This window comes from Hippopotamus amphibius, chromosome 2 (assembly GCF_030028045.1).
Source record: "Hippopotamus amphibius kiboko isolate mHipAmp2 chromosome 2, mHipAmp2.hap2, whole genome shotgun sequence".
Taxonomy (NCBI): domain Eukaryota; kingdom Metazoa; phylum Chordata; class Mammalia; order Artiodactyla; family Hippopotamidae; genus Hippopotamus; species Hippopotamus amphibius.
Window position 1 is genome coordinate 115,165,490 of NC_080187.1, and position 13,624 is coordinate 115,179,113.

Below are 13,624 nucleotides of genomic sequence, written 5' to 3' on the forward strand. Positions count from 1 at the left end.
ATATTGCATAAGACACACATATTAAAAACTAATTCATTGTTTTTGCGAAATACAAAAATCAAATTCAGTTAGGCATTTGTTATTTTTATTTGCTAGATCTGGCCACCCTATTCTTTCAGGTACTTTGAAATTTAAGCGAGTGTAGAAATTCTTGTTCTAGGGATCTGGTGCAAAAATAGAAGAGCCATGATACCAACACAAAGACAATCATTGGAAATATCCTCAGACATGTTGGAACACATATGAATTTTCAACCAGAAAACAACTGCAGACATTTTCAAAAATGAAAATAGATTGCATTCACTTTTAGTTGCACAATGTATCTCTGGAAAGATTTTAATGAAACATAATAATGGTTTCCTCTGGGAAAGAGGATTGGGTTGACATGGGAAAGAGGTGGGAGGAGGAGGCGTGAGTGCAAATTCCATTCTGCACAATTTGAACTTGAACCATGCAAAGGTACTATTTGTTAAACTATTATATGAAAATTTTAAAAAGGTACAAAATATTTAACAACAATGTAATACTATGAGAAACACATTTAGTGAATTCTGCTCTTAGACATGTGGGCTGCATGATGATTTTTTGATGGAGGGGGGCTTTCCCGCACAAAGGAGCATTAGTAAGGCTGCTCTTGGTGGATGTTGGTTGGAGCACAAGGACCACTTCCTTGGGAATGATGTACATACAGCAATCAACCATGCTGCATCTGTTGAGACAATCCTAATTTCAAACACTTGGTTCCACGTGGCCGTAAATACCCAAGTGTTTATCAGACTAAAAGTTCTGAATTTTGTTCCGAAAGTCTAGTCTCTGTTGAAGTAAGTCAACAGCCAGGTAGGAAGCAGAGTGGGTTGAGGGACACAAAAGTAGGTTGATGGAGAAAGAAGCGAAATAAAGAGAACATCAAATCCAACCTTGCTGCTATGACTCTAAAAAGCAATTTATAAATCGCCCACAGAGGCACATACAAATTGCACTGCCACCGTGTAATGTGGAAGGAACTTCAGTTCTTGCCTACCTGCCAGAGCCCTCATGGAATGTCTCCCCATCCCACCCAGGCCCACCTGCCCTCTGCCCCTCCCCCGCTGCAGAATGTTTCTGTCCCACATTCTATAGTTTAGATTCAAACTTCTCCCTCCTTTACTTGGATGTTGAGCATCTGCTGGAGCAGGTCACTCTCTGGATCCTGGTTTTGACTTTTCTCATCGCGGCTGAGGCAGCGATCGTCCATGCCCAAGCCTGCGGGATGGTTTTAGAAGGAGGTAAGCCTGTAGGCTGGGGGTGTGTTCTCAGAGACCCTGCCATCCATCAAACCCTTGAGGTTCACAGGTGACAGTTGACATGTGGGCACATAGCTGGACTGGAGTAGAGGAAGGAGAGAGCTCTGGGCCCTCTCTCCTGGGGAGACTGGGGAGCCTGAAGCACTCTGAGACTGTACGGGGCAGGAGGAGGTCATTGGAGGTGGCTGAAGGGGAACTGGCCTGAGTATGGAGAAAGGATGGCAGTAGGGAGGTTGATTCTTTCTAGAAGGGAGACAAGCCTCTTTGAAACGTGTGTGTAGGGATGTGGGTGATGTCCTGGTCGTGACACAGGGAGGGTCACGAGGAAAGCCTAGCCCTGTGTTGGGTTCCTCAGGCAGCTGAAGCTTGCCCCACCATATCTCTCTAAGGGATGTGAACTGGAGCTAATGTGTCTAATGGGGCCAGGGGGACAGATGGTCTTAGTCAGAAAACTATTCAGTGGGGCTGTGTGTGGCCACACCTGCAGTGAAGTGTCCTCTCCCAGAGCTAGGCAGGAAGTTCCTCTAACTGCCGCAGCCCAGACCTCCTCCACTCCTTCCAGCCCAGAGCTCACTTCTCCGTTCAGCTAACTGTTGCCTTGGATCCAACAGGGGATGGGCAACCATGTAGCTTCAGCCAAGAAAGTGCTGGGGGTCCCAGGTTGTTGGGAATGGCTCTTCCTTTTGTGGAAATGCAGTTCTTCAGACCTATGTCATCTTGTCTAGTATCTCATGGCGGACCCTCAGGCCTGCCTTGAGAGGAAGAGTTTGTTCATATTTGGTGTCACTCCTTCATGGACAGGGAACTGATGTGGAGTGCGGCTGGTTGGGGTGGAATGTGTGTGAAGGCTGATTCCCTTTACAAAGGGGGAAGGAGTGTCACCCAGAGGCAGGAAGACATCTTCTGTGTTATTAGACGTCCTATGACACCTGTTCTGATTAACCAGGTGCACCGTGCTGTGTACCTTGTTCTCCTGGACAGGTGCTTCAGACAACTTGATCACAATGGCACCTGGCTCATGCCCGCTTCTCAGTTCGTCTCACTTTCCGTTAGAGGGAGCTGGAGGGGGAAAGACCACAGGCAGTCTTACTCCCACAACCAATGTAACATGATAATTCCCTGGCCCCTGTTTGATCCTCTGCAACCATCACTGGCTGTGAAATGACAGAATCTAAGGGACACACACCTAATTCTCAGATCCCCCCTCCTCAGAACAGACCCCTGAGTGATGACAGTGACTCTGGGCACTGGGGAGGGGGTGGCAGGACCTGGCTCACGTTAAGGGTCTGCTGTGGGTGGTTCTGAGATGCAGCTGCATGCTGGGCCGGGGTGTAATAGGTTTGTATCAGGATTCCACTGGAGAGAGATTTTTCCAGCATCTTTGTTTTGTTTTGTGAGGCTAGGAAAGAAACAGAAGATTTATACTGAGCATCAGGAAATGGAAGACTGAGGAGGAGGTGGGGCCCTAAGATTTTAAATAGTGCCTGTCCACAAAGGGCATCTGGGTGCCGAGAACTTACCTTGGAGAAGCTCCCAAACTGCTGGTGCACCTGCTGAGGGGCCTTTCTCACAGAGCAGATGTCCACCCAGTTCCAGGTCTTGGGAGACAGCCTGTGAGGCTTAGGTGCCAGGGGCGCCTTAGGGAGGCTCTCCGAGTCAGTGCTTGCTGAGACTGTTTATTCTTGGCAGACAAGGGTCAGGGAACCAGGTGGATAGAGCGAGGTCACCAGTGGAATACTTCTCAACTGGAGGTCAGAGCAGGAAAATCACTCCAAGACATTTGCACACTGCACAGTCTCCCCTGTCCAAAGGCCCCTCCCCTGTGGAGATTTACACACTGCTTCCCCAGAGAGCCTCAGTCCCCGGTGCCCATTCTCCTCCGGCACTCACCCCTTTCCTTTGCCTCAACAGCATCTGCAGTGCTGGGAACGGATGTGACCATGAACCCTGGTGCCTCCTTGTCTCCTTTCACGGCAGTGCCCTTTGCTCCACCTGTTCCTGGCCCCCAACACTGGCCACCCCGGGAGCAGCACCCGCCGCCCCCCATGACCCCATCTTTCCCTCCTGGCAGCACCCTGCTGCTGCCAGCTTTCCCCACAACACCTTTGCTGGCTCATGGTGGCCATGGCCCCAGTGCCCCTGGGGCTTGCAACGTCATTTTCCAAGTCAGCTCAGAAGGGAGGCCAGTAGAGCCCCCCCAGACTCAGACCTTTGTCCTTACTCAGGCCCCCTTCAACTGGCGCATCCCAGGGGCCCTCAGTGGGAGTGCTGTTTGTCCTGCATCCATATTCCTAGCAAGTCCTGCGATGGAGACCATTGTGACTGCTCCAGATGTTGGAGTGACTCAGGCTGGCATGGGAGGCTGGACCCCCAGCTTTCTTCCTCGAGCGCCACCACCAGCTGCCCAGCTGGCGCCCATCATCCCCCCAGCGAACTCTGGGCCACGGCCACATGGCACTTCCAGGGAGGGCAACTTGGCCACCAACCAGTCCAAGGCCGCGCAGGATGACTCCTGTAACCCCAAGAGCGTGTGCGAGAACTTCCGACGTTGGCAGCGCTTCAAGCCCCTGGCCCGGAGGCACCTTCCGCAGAGTCCTGATGCAGAAGCTCTTTCCTGCTTTCTCATGTGAGTGAACTCGCAGGGGGTCATGAGCTTATCGGAGATTTTAGATAAAGAGGAACTGTGGGTGGACTCACAGGTTAGGATTCTAGGGATATGGCAGGAAGGTCTGAGGGCGATGTCCATGCTCTGAGAAGGCACACAGTCAGTCATACATGTCACTCTGCCCGTTCATGACATCCCTTCAGGGCCTTATGTCAACTGACCCCACCACCTTGTGAGCCCCATCAACTCGATGTCTTAGGATTCTCACGGTCATATTGACTGGAGACGTGCAGTCAGAGGGCTGTGGTGTAAGGTGAGGAGCCACGGGGTGGATGCCCCGCTCTCCTGTGGTGCTGTCTCCCCTCATTCAGGACTGGAGTGTGCATGGCCAGGGCTGTGACTTCAGAGGAGGTTAGGGGTGCGGGGCCCAGGAGAGAGCTTCATGCACACCTGGCTCTCATTGTTCGGGAGAATCCCAATAGGAACAGGGCCGTGGTAGAGCTCTCCTAAGGGCGAGGGCGCTCTCCTATGAGAGCTGTGAGCCTGGCAGGCTTTTCCATCCTAAACCGCAGGTCCCTCGTGAAAAGGGGACAGTTACACGTACCTCAGAGGAGTGTGCAGGAGACTCCTTGGGCTAATCTATGATGTGTTAGCAGATTGCCTGGCACCTGCCATGCCTCATTACTGAGAGTGATTTTGATTATGAAAAGGCAATCTTGAAGAGGAAGAGCGCTCCCCAAGCACAAGGTCCCAGCTCTAGCCTGGGAGTGGGTGGTCATCCTCCAGGGAGTGTGAGGCGGTGACAGTGGTAGCCGGGCAGCCTTGTCTTGCTCTCCCAGACACCTGCCTCTCCCCGTCCTTACGTTCGTTGAGTGACATGTGGTCTGCATGGCTGGGTGGGGTCGGGCAGGTGGGGGCTGGGCTGGTCACGGAGACGGACCCCGACGGCTTACAGCCCAGTGCTGCGATCCCTGGCCCACCTGAAGCCCACCATGGCACTGGAGGAGAGAGAGCAGCTGGCCGTGCAGGAGTGGCAGCGCACCAGCAACTTTGACCGCATGATCTACTACGAGATGGCGGAAAAGTGAGTCAGCGTCCTGGGCTCAAGGGCTGCAGGGTGGGTGAGAGCGGTGGCTGAGGGCCAGACCCAGGGCAGGGTCTGGCTGTAGGGGTGCCCACCAGAGAGGACAAAGGAGGAGGACTGTCACCCAGCACAGGGTCCCTGCATCCCAGGGGCCCTTTTGCCCTCCAGGAGCCCCTCCTTCACCTGCAGAGCCTGAGTCTTCTGTCCTTCCTCCACCGGGGCTCTGCCCTCCCCTGATGCTCACCCACCCTTGTGTTGACATGGAGGTCTCAGGATGGGGTGGGGTAAAGCTGTGAGTCTGGTAGGGGTCCAGCTCCAGCCATAGGGCCCTGCAGGGGAATGCGCTCCACCCACCAGCCTGCTGCCTCCGTAGTGATGGGTGGCTGGCGGCCACTGACATAGAATTTGGGACCCCCGCTCCTCATGAAGAGTGGCCTGCCTGGGTACCCTGGCATCCCTGAAGAGGCCGGGGAAGACAGCCTGTTGTCAGCCCTTCCAGGGTTTTCTCCATGGCAATCCCCTTGGTTCAAAAAACAAAATCAAACAAGCGCCTCTCAGAGGAAAGGAAAGCTCCCCTCTATGCTCAGCGTCCATGTCCTCCAGCCTCTCCTGAGCCCTGTCTGCAGGTTTATGTCCCAGGACTCTCAGTCCCAGCCCAGGATCCTGGATTCGGGCAAGGACCCCTGTGGGGAACACATGTCTGATCCAGCCTCTGGCTGTTCGTGTGGTTCTAGATAAGGACGGGGGCATGAGGAGGGTGTCCCGTGGGTCTGCTGTGGGTCCCGTTGACCTGGCCCAGTTCAGTGATGTGGGTCTATGCTGTTCAATGCCCTCCAGTGCTGGTGAGGCAGGAAGTGTCCCAGATCTTGGATTGGTTCCACAGCTCTCTGCTGTGGACAGCATCTCAGGGCCTTGACAGCCCCAAGGCACATCCTCTCCCGATCCCTCGTTCTCTGCCACCTTTGTTGGGCTCCAGAGCCCAGGCCTTTAGCTCAGGGTGGCCTATGCCTCTGTCACCCCCTAGGTTCATGGAATTTGAGGCAGAGGAGGAGATGCAGATTCAGACGTTGCAATGGCTACAGGGGGTACAGGGCCTGCCTCCCCCAGCCCCACTGAAGCTGGATCCTCGGGGGCCCCCAGTCCCGAACGTGGGCCTTCAGCCAGGCACCCACATTCCCACTGGCGTTGACGGCAAAGGTAACAAGGGCCTCGGGATGGCCACTGTCCCCACATGGGTCCTTTTCCTTCAAGAGGGCATTGGTCTTTCAACCAGAACAGCTACCAAAGGCGGGGCGGGGGGGGAGGGGCGGGTCTCAGCAGCCCTTGGTCACAATGGGGTTCTGACTCGGTCCGTTTTGAAACTCCTCTCCCAGCTCCCTATCAAAGGACCCCACACAAAGTCTGCCTAAAGTGTGGGCTTGATGGGGAGACCCCAGGAAAATCAGAGGTCCCACACTCCTTCACATGGGACTCTCTTAGATGCCCCCCTTACCTGCCCCTCCCACTGTGCATACGGCTTCAGGCGGTCCTGACCCCGCCCCCACTCACGTCAATGTCACCCCAACACTGCAGTCACCACCGTGTGCTCGGTGGTCAGGAGGTGCACTGGGAGCCCCTCACCTTATTTCCCTCCTTCCTGCTCTGCCTCAGCCTGCGCTCCCAGGAAGGCCAGCCACAGGGCCCAGCCTACCCGCCCGAAGCCACACAGATCCCAGCGGCCCCTGGAGCCCAAGGCACCCAAGGAGATTCCCCCTGGGGCTGTGAGAGAGTATGTGGACATCATGGAGGTACTGGTGGGGCCTGTCCACTCAGCCACGGGCGAGTCAGATGCAGAATGTGGAGAGGACGGAAGTGAGCTGAAGCAGGAGGAGGACGGGACCTACCCGGACCCAGATCTCCTGAGCTACATTGACCAGCTGTGTTCCCAGGAAGACTTCATCACCAAGGTGGGCTGGCCTGGAGCCTGGGGTCTGCTAGATTCCAGGGCGTGGAACTCTCAGCACCCAAGATCTGGGTTCCTCCCAGGCCAATGGGACTTAAGCTCAGCTCCTTGTTCTTGAGCTGTAGTGGGGGGGGGGCTTTGTGTGTAGGGAGGGGTGTGTGTGTGTGTGTGTGTGTGTGTGTGTGTGTCGGATAACCATCCCCGCCTTGTGGAGGGGAGGAGGTGCGGGTCTCGGCTTTTCACTTTCCCTCCAGGCCTTGGCTCACAGGCCACTCCTGGCCAAGGATGCTCACAGCCTCTTCCTTCTGTCCCAGGTGGAGGTGGTCATTCACCCTCGATTCCTGGAGGAATTGCTTTCCCCAGAAGCACAGCTGGATCTCTTGGCCCTAGCTGAGGAGCTGGAGCAGGAGGAAGGACTCACCCTTGAAGAGGTGAGCCAGGGGAGGGAGAGGGACACTCAGGGACCCCAGGGAGCCAGGGGAGCCAGGGACCTCAGGTAGAAAAGGGGTGACGAGGGACACCCAGGTAAGACATGGGAGGGAGGGACTCTGGTGAGCAGGGGAGAGATAGGACCCCAGGACAGGAGGCCCATGTGGCTGTGTCCATCCCTCCCTTGCCTGGGGGGCCTGGGGTGGGTGCAGTGCAGGGCAACAGGAAGGAGGGATGGGGAGCCGCGAGGGGACGTAGGACACACAGCTGGGAATCAGGTGCAGGAGGACGGCAGGAACACACAGTGTCTGCATGTGGACTCAAGTCCCGGGGTCACCCATCTCCTCCTACCCCTGAGGGCCATTGTCCCACTGCCCAGTGCTTCTCCTCTCACACCTGTGCGTGGAGCAGTCACTGTCCTCCTCCCTCCTACCAGCTGGTGCAGAAACGACTCCTGGCCTTGAAGGAGGACAAGGGTGCGCGAGCACCCCCCAGTCACAGCGCACCCCGAATGGACTCAAGTCATTCTGAGTCCCGCGCCGGGCAAGGTGCCCAGAGGCACGACCGAGGCCCCCAGCTCGGGGTCTGCGATGACGCCTGCCCACCAGAGATGGATTTCAAGGCCCTTCATAGGCTCAGCCAGACAGACACTGGCCTGTCCAGGCCCAAAGGCTTTGTTCCCTCTCCCAGACATCAGGAGTTGCCTCCATTCCGGGCTGCACGGCCGTCCCCTCCCCAGGGTCAAAGGCGCCCTGGCCCTCGACTGGGCCCCAGGGATACCTCCGTTCTCAGAGGAGCCTCTCCTGTTGAGGAGGCCCGAGGGCCCAGGGACGGGTCCAGTGAGGACGAGGGGGACCTCCCCAGCCTGGCCTTCCTCTTGGCCTCTGAGCACAACCTCCTGCCCCGGGGCCTGTGCCTGAGTCCTGCCCCTGCCTCGGGGCTGGTCGGCCCTGGAGGTTGGGGGACCCAGAGAGCTCCCCAGGGCCCCTCCCCTCAGGGAACAGGCCTCAGCCCAGCTCCGCCAGCCGCCGCCAAGTCTAGGAAGCGGGCTCCGTGTGGAGGCCCAGCTGCTGGTGAGAAGCTGCCTGTCCCCGGGGCTGACCTAGGGGTCTCTGGGAGGCCAGCCTTGGCTCTGGGGCTGGATCGCCCCACACAGCCGAGAAAGAGAAGGTGTGACCCCTTTGCCTCAGGGGGCAGGAGGAAGCGGCACTGCAGCCAGTAGGGAACCGTGGGCCAGCTCTCCAGTGCCAGCCCCTTGGGGCGGCCTGCAGGGGACCCTAGGGGCTCCCTGTGGTCTCATGCCAGTGCTGATCCTGGCTGATGTGGGGAAAGGGAGGGAGGGCAGGACCACCAGGGTGGGGAGAGGGGGAAGTGGGGTTATGGAGGGTGAGGAAGGTGGGGGGGGTGCGGTCTGGGTGGGTGTGGGTGGGAGCAGGACCTTTGCAGTGAGGTATGTAATTTGTGAATAAAGATAGTTTTGTTGGGAGATGCTCTCAGGCCACCGTCATCTTGTTTGTGTTTGAGCTGGTCCACAGAGAGGGATCCTGGGAGGAAGGAAGGATGAGGGAGATCACAGGAGCTGTGGATCTACAGGGGGCCAAGTCTTCCTTCCACATAGACCAGGACCCCTCAGGCTGCTCCTGGGAGCACCCAGCTCTCACTCTCCCCAAAGACCCCTTGTCATCCCCCTCGCTCAAGTCTGCCTGGCTAGGTGCCTTCTGGGGCAACTGTACCACCTTCTGCATCCCTGAACCATCTAGGGAAGGGGAGCTGCTTTTGTGCGTCTCAGTCCTCTGGACACTAACCCATTTCTGGGATGGAGCCCAGAGACAGCCCTTGTCTCTAGGGAGCTTCTCTCTGCTTCCCGGAAGCGGCCAGAGGACGCTGGGATGATCCTCTGCTCATCCAGGGTTTCCTGTGTGGGTGGTCTGACCAGAGAGGGAACGTCTCGGCCCCAGGGACAGGACCGTCTGCCTCTCTGCCTCCTTGTCGGGGGAGCATCCTCTCATCTCAGTGGGAGTATTGCCACGTGGAGATGGTGGCGACAGCTACCTCTTAATCCCAGTGAGAACGGAACAAGGGGAATGGTGAGAGGAAATTCCTGGGGCGCCCATTAAAGGTATGTATAAGGGAAAGGACAGGTGGGCCCTTTCGTGGAACGTGTGGGATTTCTGTGCAGGAGCATCTTGTTTAACTGAGGGAGGAGGACCCATCTTGCTGTGGCTGTGGGGCCTGGCCCTAGAGACCTATGGGTCTGCAAAGACATCCCACAACTACTGTCCCTTCCTTTGTCACCCATGGCTGGACATGTGTGTGTACTGGTGTCAACACTGATTTGTAGTCACATATAAAACACTTCCTCCTCACAAACTATGACCATGCTTCACAAGAACAGCTCACCCAGCAGGGCAGCAGGGTAGAGGTGTCTGTGGCCCAGATCTGGGTGGGAGCTGGGATCCGTGCTGAGGAGTGTGGAGACCTCCATCACCCTCCTGTGGGTTCTGGCAGGGGACCTCACATCGTCAGAGCAGGGTAAAGGACCCGCTGAACAGGGAGCAGACCCTTGCTGTGTCCCAGAACTCCCCCGGCCCCTCCCAGTCTGCTTAGCCCCCATCATGCGCTGTGCTGGCCCGCCTCTGAAGCCCCTTCCTCCTAACCACTTAAACGTTCTGATCTTTTGTGGACCCACCCTGGGCCTCACCCCTCTTCCCTCCTGGCCAAAGCCTCTTCTCCAGGTTCTGAGTTCTGATTCCTTCCCCAGAACCCAGGCAGGGTTGGGACAGCAGAGACTCCTTCATTCTCCCTCCTCCCCCCCAGACCTTGACAATCGCCTTTCTGTGTTTCTATGGTTTTGACTACTGTATATACTTCATATGAGTGGCTATGATATATCCTTTTATGACTGGCTTATTTCACTTAGCATATTGTCTTAGAGATTTATCCATGTGGTAGCATGTCTTGTGGTTCCCGTCCTTTTTTGTTGTTGTTGTTTTTTGGTTTTTGTTGTTGTTGTTTTAATAAATTTATTTATTTATTTATTGGCTGTGCTGGGTCTTCGTCGCTGCACACGGGCTTTCTCTAGTTGCTGAGAGCGGGGGCTGCTCTTCATTGTGGTGCGCAGGCTCCTCATTGTAGTGGCTTCTCTTGTTGTGGAGCACGGGCCCTAGGTGCATGGGCTTCAATAGTTGCGGCACATGGGCTCAGTAGTTGTGGCTCACGGGCTCCAGAGCACAGGCTCAATAGTTGTGGCACACGGGCTTAGTTGCTCCGTGACATGTGGAATCTTCCCAGGGCAGGGCTCGAACCCGTGTCCCCTGCATTGGCAGGTGGATTCTTTACCACTGCGCCATCTAGGAAGTCCGGTTCCCTTCCTTTTTAAGGAAGGAAATAATATTTCATTGTGTGTATAGACCACAGTATCCGTTCATCTGCGTTGGACATTTGGGTTTTTTCACCTCTTGGATTTTTGGATAATGCTGCAATGAATATGAGTGTGCAACTATCTCTTCGAGATCCTGCTTTGAATTCTTTGGGTTACGTGTCCAGAAGTGGGGCTGCAGGATTACATGGTAGTTACATGTTTAACTTTTGCAGGAAACCTCATCTTGTTTTTTCTAAGGGTTGTACCATTTTACACTCTCACCAACAATGAGAAAGAGAGCCACCATCAAGAACTTGGTGTATATCCATCTTCTAAAAATATTTATGCTTTTAGCACACCTATAGGTAATCAAAATTATATACAATACTATTTTTGCTTATATAAGCTGTCATATGTATATCATATCGCCTTTGGCTTCTTATTTCAACATTCTTACTTTAAAGTAAGAAAAGTTGACAAATGTTCTTTAATTTTTAAATTATTTACAATTTTGCATTGTATGGATACATTAAAAATCATTTCTCAGTTCTCATGTTGGTGAACTTTTATAAAATACAATGTTACAGGGTAATCAATTCCAGAAAAAAAGGTTTTCCTTTCAGAACTTTGAAACTTTATTCCATCCAATATGGTTTTTATTATTTTTTAACATTATGCCATCAATAAATCCTCTCATGGTGGACGATCATCTTCCTTGCTAATTGTTTTTAAGATTGTCTTTTGTCTTTTGAGATCTACGGTTTCTTGATGTGTGACTAGTTTCGGGTTAAATTTATCCTCCACGTAACCTATTTTGCTTCATTAACTGATAATACACATTTTTCATCAACTCGAGAACATAATATTATGTTTTTCAAATGTTTCTTCTCCACATTCTCTCCTGTCCCTACTTGCAGGACGCTGGATAGATGTATATTAGACCATCTCATATGTTCTCTCTGTCTTCATCAGCTTGGACTGCTATCACAAAATACCACAGACTGTGTGGCTTAAAAAACAGACATTAATTTCTCAGAGTTCTGAAGGTTGTAAGTCCAAGATCAAGGGGCTAGTTTCAGTTCCTGCTGAGAGCTCTCTTCCTAGCTTTCAGATGGTTGTTTTTTTACTATGTCCTCACATGGCAGAAGGAAAGAGGGATCGCTCTTGTGTCTTTTCTTATAAAGGCACTAATGCCATTATGAAAGCTCCATTCTCATGACCTAATTACCTCCCAAAGGCCCTATCCCCAAATACATTGAAGGTTAAAGCTCCAGCATATTAATTTTTTTGGGGGGTGGGGTATAAGTCCATAGCGTTCTGCCCCTGGTACCCAAAATTCATGTCCTTATTGCATGCAGAATACATTCATTCTATCCCAACAGCCTCAAAAGCCTTAAGTCATTCCAGCATCAACTCCAAGGTTTAAAGTCCAAAGTCTGATCTAAGCAACATCTAAATCACATATGGGTGAGACTGGAAGTACTGTTCATCCTGAGGCAAAATTCCTCTGCAGCTGTAAATCTGTGACCCAAACAAGTTAAATGTTTTCAACTACGATGGTGGGACAGGCAGATAATAGACATTCCTACTCAAAAGGAAGAAACAGGAAAGAAGGAAGGGGTGACAGTTTCCAAGCAATCCAAAATCTAGCAAGGCAAATCCCATTAGATCTTAAGGTACGAGAATAATCTTCTTTGATTTGATGCTTTGCCCTCCAGGCCCACTGGGGTGCCAACATCACCCTCACAGCTCGATGGGCAGCCCCACTCCTTCAGCTTGGTGGGGTGCCACCCACACTGCAGCTGTCTGTAGGTGGAAGAGTGACAATCTCATACTTTGAAACTGAGGCCCCCTGGGCCTGTGGTGGGACTGACAGCCCCGATGATCTCTGAATCACCTTTGGGGTCCTTCTTCCCTTTTCATGAGGGGAAGTACACGTTCACACCCAAATTGCTCTATTCTCCCATCCTGTAGAATCCAAGAATTCGGACAGCCTTCCCTCATTCGGCCTGGCTTTCTCTGTCCCCTTTGGTTCAAACTGGCAGTGTCTCTGCTGGTTTAATCCCTCTCTATTCCTAGTCTCTGCGGAGGTGACTGGTTACATTAACGAGTCACATCCACAATCTCTTCTTCAAATGGTTGCTCAGCTACACCCTTAGAGTTGTGTTCAGAACAAGCTTTCTCATTTTGAAAGATGGATAGGCTAAGAATTTTCCAAATCTCTAAGTTCTGATTTCTTTCTGCTTAACAATTCTGTCTCCAATTTATCTTTCTTCTGATGTGTTTTACTATAAAGCAATCATGAGGACCCAAGCCACGTCTTCAACACTTTGTTCAGAGATCTCCTCACATGATATTGTTTCATCGCTCACAAGTTCTACCTCCCAAAAAACACTAGAACACAGTTCAGTCAAGTTCTTTATCACTTGATGATAAGAATCGCCTTTCCTCCAATTTCTAATAACATGTTCCTCATTTCTCTTTGAGACCTCACCAGAAGAGCCTTTAATGTTCACATTTCTATCTATTTATGATTATTTACGTATTCTCTACAGAGATAGAGACTTTCTCTCCAGTGTGCTTCTTTTCTGAGCCCTCACCAGAATCACTTTTAATAGGAAAAGGCTGAAAGGACTTTATGGCGATCTCAGCTTTTTTTTTTAGCATACACCTCAAAACTGTTTCAGTCTTTACAAACTATCCAATTTCAAGGCAACTTCCACATATTTAGGTATTTGCTACTTCTTGGTACCAAAATATGTCTTAGCTCAAGGTGATGTAACAAACTACCACAGACTGGGTGGCTTAAACCACAGACATTGATTTCTCCCTGTTCTGGAGGTTGCAAAGTTCACAATCAAGGCATCAGTAGACTCTACCGCCATAAATTTCTCTTTCATACATTCTCTTTCTTTTCTGT

General features: G+C 52.6%; 1 protein-coding gene across 1 annotated transcript; it reads left to right on the plus strand.

The window, feature by feature from the left end:
- Positions 1-1,249: 1,249 nt before the first annotated feature.
- On the plus strand, positions 1,250-8,565 carry LOC130844430 (NUT family member 2G-like). Its single transcript, XM_057720678.1, has 7 exons — positions 1,250-1,265; positions 3,195-3,909; positions 4,844-4,972; positions 5,997-6,169; positions 6,623-6,918; positions 7,229-7,345; positions 7,780-8,565. Exons 1-7 carry the CDS (start codon positions 1,250-1,252, stop codon positions 8,563-8,565), a joined length of 2,232 nt encoding a protein of 743 aa, XP_057576661.1.
- The last annotated feature ends 5,059 nt before the right edge of the window (positions 8,566-13,624 follow it).

Bases quoted from the DNA above. Each gene is read 5' to 3' on its own strand.
- LOC130844430 (XM_057720678.1), top strand. The intron at 3,910-4,843 runs GTGAGTGAACTC...GACGGCTTACAG, and splicing joins GCTCTTTCCTGCTTTCTCAT to CCCAGTGCTGCGATCCCTGG. The intron at 6,170-6,622 runs GTAACAAGGGCC...GCTCTGCCTCAG, and splicing joins CACTGGCGTTGACGGCAAAG to CCTGCGCTCCCAGGAAGGCC.